General features: G+C 37.6%; 1 protein-coding gene across 1 annotated transcript in view; it reads right to left on the bottom strand.

Moving 5' to 3' along the window:
- LOC112957846 (zinc finger protein ZFPM2) overlaps positions 1–5460 on the bottom strand; it is a 60949-nt gene extending 55489 nt beyond the window's left edge. The window contains exon 1 of the mRNA XM_026051595.1: positions 5352–5460. Within this exon, the coding sequence (XP_025907380.1) occupies positions 5352–5460 (109 nt within the window). The remainder of the gene's footprint in view (positions 1–5351) is intronic.
- Positions 5461–5695: the final 235 nt, after the last annotated feature.

Raw genomic sequence — 5695 nt, 5'->3', positions numbered from 1 at the left:
AGGAAGGAAGGAAGGAAGGAAGGAAGGAAGGAAGGAAGGAAGGAAGGAAGGAAGGAAGGAAGGAAGGAAGGAAGGAAGGAAGGAAGGAAGGAAGGGAAATATAAATATGCTAAAGAATGTTTAACTGCAGCCCTCCTGCACCCTTGTCCTTACAGTCTGCTAGCTGGGTTAAAAAAGCCATACTTGGTCAATTTGCATCTGTGGACTCTGGGTTCATATGTCCTTACTGTCATTTATAAATTTATATAATGTACTCCTCGAATTGAGCGTGCCAGTCCATCCCTCCCCCGGTTTTGCAGCCATTTGGCAAAACAGCAGTAACAGCCCAGCCTGCTTCCCACTCACAGACCTCGGGGAGCTGTAATATTAAGAGGCGCAATCAGTCCGGCGCAGATACTGTTTTATAAAGTGGAAGAGGTTATGGCAAGAGAAACCAATGTGGAATGCAAAGCAGACCTGTGCAAACAGACAGAGTGTCACTTTCTTATAGTACAAAATGAACGGAAAGGACAAGGAAAATGCAATATAATTCATAACTTGTTCRTTTTATCCTGCTTTCAGGTCATTGGAGTTTGCCCCATGAAAAAGGAATGGTGGATGTGAAACCTAAATAACTTCAGCAATCCACATGTAAGTGAACAGCAACAATCATTTTTTTTTCAGTTTTATTTTGCTCTCTCAGTGTTCATATCTACAAAAGCCTCTAACCAGTAGTCAAGATAAGTGTTGAACTGAGAAGTATTGATCCAGTAATAGCAGTTCAAGCTTTGACTGTGAGTCCTTAACCCTCCAGACATAATGTCATAGCCTCTTATCCCTGCCTCTTAACATTACCTGCCTATCTCTTCAGAGCTGTCACCTATGGTAATACAGTTCCAAAAGCTTTCTAATCATTACTCATTCAGGCAGCATTTATTCTGTAGCCAGTAAAAAAAGTTTGGAGTTCGGGGGAGAACAAGGTGTTTTCTTTGCAGTTCCCCTTGGGGCTTTAATGTAGTGTACATGCTGGAATGCAGCAACATAAAGGGAGTCGATTAAAATAATGTAGAGAGGGGAGCAGTGAGGCAGTTAAGACGTCGTGAACACAGCAGCAATCCACCTTGAACAATGTAAAGAGACCGCTGGGGTTAGGGAAGCCTTTATTCTCAGCAGCAATCCTTGCAAGTGCACACAGCTTCACGTAAACAGCCTTTGTGAATGGAAAATACATCAGAAGAGCCAGGAAACATGCGGTAACTGGCATGTCAAGGCAAGGTATATCACTGATATTATAWACATCACGACCTTTGTGTAGAAGAAAGGAAAAAGAAAGGTGTTTTGTTTTGGTTTTCTTTTCTGGTAACTGAAGTGAACAACATCAGAACAGGGGGAGAAATTGGTCCTGGTTTGTTTCCAACACACACAGACTGTCACAGCAACAAAAAAGTCTTCCTTTGACTCAATGGAGAAAACACTTATTTTCTTATATGCAAAATTATTTGTAATGGAAATACAGGAAAATGGAGCAACTCTGCTATTTACCACTTTTCAAAAATAATACATATTTAAGGAAAATATAGCCTGCAAAGCAAACAGAGCTGACTTGAAATAGGTAGAATTTAGGGGRGTCTGAATGACAGCAAGGACTAAATATTATCATAAGCCTTACAAACTGTCTGAGTAAATGATGCAGTTCTCKGACCCTGCTTCTTTTAACCATAAAAAGATATAGCTAGCTATAGTCACAGTTATAGTGTTTCATAGTATTATAGTCATAGTAAAAGGGATTTTTAAAAAAAAAAAAAAAAAAAGAAAGAAAAAAATATCCAGCACAGCACTTCTTTGCCCATATTTGTCTCCCAGAGGACAGGATGAAAAAACAAACCTGGGATCCATGCAGGTCATATTCTATGCTGCTGAAATATTATGTAATGATTATGTAAACTCACCTACACAAAATAGCAAGTATTAGCAAATGTGATTTCAGCTCAGGACTGCTGCAGCCTGTTATTGGTGGTATGCACATGCCCAGGGTGCTCCATGCCCATGCAGAATTATGTGTGAACGCTAAAAGCAACAGGAGGTACACAGGGTTCCCAGGAGTGAATATTATATTTTCCATTCACATATTGTTTACTGCATTGCTGCATGGTACTGTAATTGCCTAACAGTTTATAACAKTTAGATTCTTAAACCCAAATGGGAGGGGAAAGAAATCCCCTTTGCAGGCCTAGGGCTGTAGCAGCTAACAAGAAAAAAGAAAGTTGCAAAAAAACATTTCCATTAGAATGTTTTATGAAATAATTTATTTTGCAAACTGATTTAGAAAGGGAGGAATAAAATTTTGGTGTATATAAAGAGCACATTATTGTGAGCAATTTGGACAGTGTTGAAGACAATAGAAAGTGAAAAGGTGAAAAGATAGAGGAAAATAAGTGCAGAAGTGGGGTAAGGAGGATAGAGAAGAGTTATAGAGCTTACACAGCATATGGAAGCACAGAGAAAGTTACTTTGAAGATTTATGAGAAGAAATATGTTTTTAGAATATGATGGAATGTGACCCTGGCTTTGATAGAGGAATTGGATAGATGAGAGGGGACAGATATGAAAGAAAAAAATAAAAGACCAGGAAAGAAACAAAGTAGAAAAATGACCAGGTTGCAGACCTGACAGCAAAATCAGTAGAAGAGCTGGGAGGGGTGACTGAGGCAGGGCGGGCAGAATTCAGCGGGTCTGCAGCACGTGCTGCTGCCTGGAAGTTCAGTTTAAAAGATGCGCGTGGAAATCAACCCTATCCTCAGGAAGAGCACGAGATACAGAGAGAATTGGGAGTGAGATAAACGAAAAAAAAGCCAGCAATGATAATGTGGGCTGGACGTGGCTGACTTAAACGTCAGAGACACAAACCAGTATACACTGGAGAAGTGTCTGACATCCCACACACTGCCCAAGGATGCTGTACCTTATGGAATATCCTTGTGCCGTGGACACGGGCTATCTAGCATTATCTATGATCTAACAGTAATATATTGACTTTTTTCCTTCCCTTTGTATTGGCTGCAGTGTTTTAGTTGCTGACTTTCTAGTGTGCCCTTTAGAGATATATCATTTCTATGACCTTTTCCCCTTTGGAGTGATAGCGTTTCAGCTCTTGGACTAGTAATATTTAACTGCTGAACCAATTAGATGTCAATCAAATAATCTGGAAAGGATAATAAAGGGTTTAAAAATTAGTACTATATTAGCTCCTTTACAGTAAATGTGCTAACGTTTTTAAAAGATAAAATGAAAATTTGGATAAAAAAATACACTCACGATTTTATATATATATATATATGTTTTGTAAAAATGCAAAAGAGACACGACTAAAATTAGGAAGGAATTAAAGTACTTACTTAGTAATCCATAGTAAAGTTTATTAAAGTTCTCTCTAAAACAYGAGGAAACATTAGAAGGAGAGAAGACTGAAAAGACCTCTAATCTACCCCGGGCCACTAATTCCTATGGTATTTTTTGTAGACTCAGCAGCGACCTACTTATCTCATCAATATTTATATTAATCTTTAATTTAATATGGTGTGTGAGGTGAGAAAGACCAAAGAGATGTATGCATGTAGTTATACATTTACAGATAACTAAATAATTTTTTATGTACAGAGAGACAAAATATATATACACACATGTACACATAGATATAGCACACATGTATGCATATACATATGCATATAGAACTTCACACATTCACATATATTTGAATAAATTCTTGCCATAAATTATTATGCCTATGCACCTTCTCCAGTAGAATCTGATGTCACATATGATTCAGACCTTTCAAAGKGAGATTTACCCTGGATTTCTGAATTTTTAAAAATTGACTTCATGTAAAAATTAATGAGAAATTCTAGTTTAGCTTTTSGATTCCTGCGGTACACAGAAGGTGACACGTATTCGCTCTGTCTTTTCTGCAGACTGTGAGATCAACGACCAGGTTCTCGAGTACATTGATTTTTAAACCAAAGTCACAGGTAAAAACTTAGCTTGAGGCAAGAGGACCTTTGCCCTCTTCATGCCGTATTACAAYGGTATTCACAACAATCAAAAGCTGTGAAAAGCTTCAATAAGATGAAACTTCCAGTCATTTTGAAAAAAACCCAACATCTGTACCCATGGTGTTGACAGTACTCTACTCCTTCCTTTGCATCTACACTGGAATCTTCTTCTGAATACAGTTCAGGCTTTTTTTTTCCTTTTTTAAAGGTGACAGAACCCTGCAAGCTTGCGATCTATCAGCTACAGAGAGAATGGCTGAATAATGATTTATAATTGGGATCTGCTCCTTTAATCCAATCCTATACTATTACCTATACCTGACTGTTACAAAATATTTCTTTTCTTAATTCTGCTGAATTTTGGAAATCTGGTGAATTTCTGCATATTACTGTCCTCCTGCAAGTGGACTAGGACATAGTCCATCACGTTAGCACTTCTTGGTATTGAAATGCAGCCTGCTTCCCATGATGAGAAAGAAAATCTTATCAAAGTGTTACAGATGTTCTTCAAATGATTTAATAAATACAAGAATATCTTCTAAGTAAATGAGGAAAATATGTCATTGGAATTCTCACAGCCTCGATAATTAAAAGCAAGACCACCAGCTGACTTCTTTTATTTTTTAAAAGCACAACTCGATCTGCACAAGGAATGCAGCATTCTTCAATAATGTTTTCCCTCACAAAGTGAAGAACCTACCTGTTGATCCTGAGGCAAATGCCAGTAGTGGCCCAATATTCATCAGAAAGTTTAATTAATTCTCCTTCCCTTTGGGCATCATACTTTCACACAGTGGGGAAAAAAGGAAAAAAAAAAAAAAAAACTCAACTTGTGGTCATAAATATCAGTGCAAAACTAGGAGTATATTTAAACTGGAAGACATGGAGTTTCACACACTTTTATTTTTAAGTGTCATCCAATTAGGACATGGGGACTGGGATGTGTCTCGGTATGCACCCATTGCCAATTTACTTCTTCATTTAAAGAACCTAACCCTCCCTCTGGCACCTCCTTTTACTCTTGTGTAGCTTAATTGTTTTCAGTGGAGCCGGATGCATATGAAAGGAATGAAAAGTCAGTCTCTAAATCTTATCCACTAGAATTAGAAAATGCACAGAATGATTAACATTGCATTTGTAGATGCACACATTACTTCCTCAGAAGAATATATCCCCTGCATATTCTAAATAATAATAAAAATAATAACAACAGAACATATTAAGAAACATAATCAAAGAATGTTCTAATGGTTATGGTATACAAGCCAATGTCTTCAGAAAACTGGGTCAATTCCCTTCTGTGCATGATCTGCGTGATCTTACCCTCATCATACTGGGTCAGACTTTCGCTGAATACTCGAACACGAGGGAGGAGGCTTGCATGGAAGCTCTTAATAGCTGGGCTGCTGAAACACTTGAAATTTMGGAACATCCCTGATTTTTCAGAGTTAAAATACTGTAAAATTTCTCATTCTTATTTCCTCTACTTTTCAGATTCTCAACATAATATTGTTATTGTATACTCYATACTGCCCAGAATTGTGAAGATTTGCAGATCTGGTGAGGTTGTGATGCAAAGGGTTGCATTAGAAAACAGAAAAGGCAAATAAAGAGTTGTTCCATACTGGGCAGTTTTATATTTAAATGACGTGTTCCTATATTTCAAA

This window comes from Nothoprocta perdicaria, unplaced genomic scaffold (genome assembly GCF_003342845.1).
Source record: "Nothoprocta perdicaria isolate Ctin4 unplaced genomic scaffold, notPer1 scaffold_77, whole genome shotgun sequence".
NCBI classification, from domain to species: Eukaryota; Metazoa; Chordata; class Aves; order Tinamiformes; family Tinamidae; genus Nothoprocta; species Nothoprocta perdicaria.
Note: the sequence above shows the minus strand (reverse complement) of the source record. Positions and strands in the feature narration are given on the sequence as shown.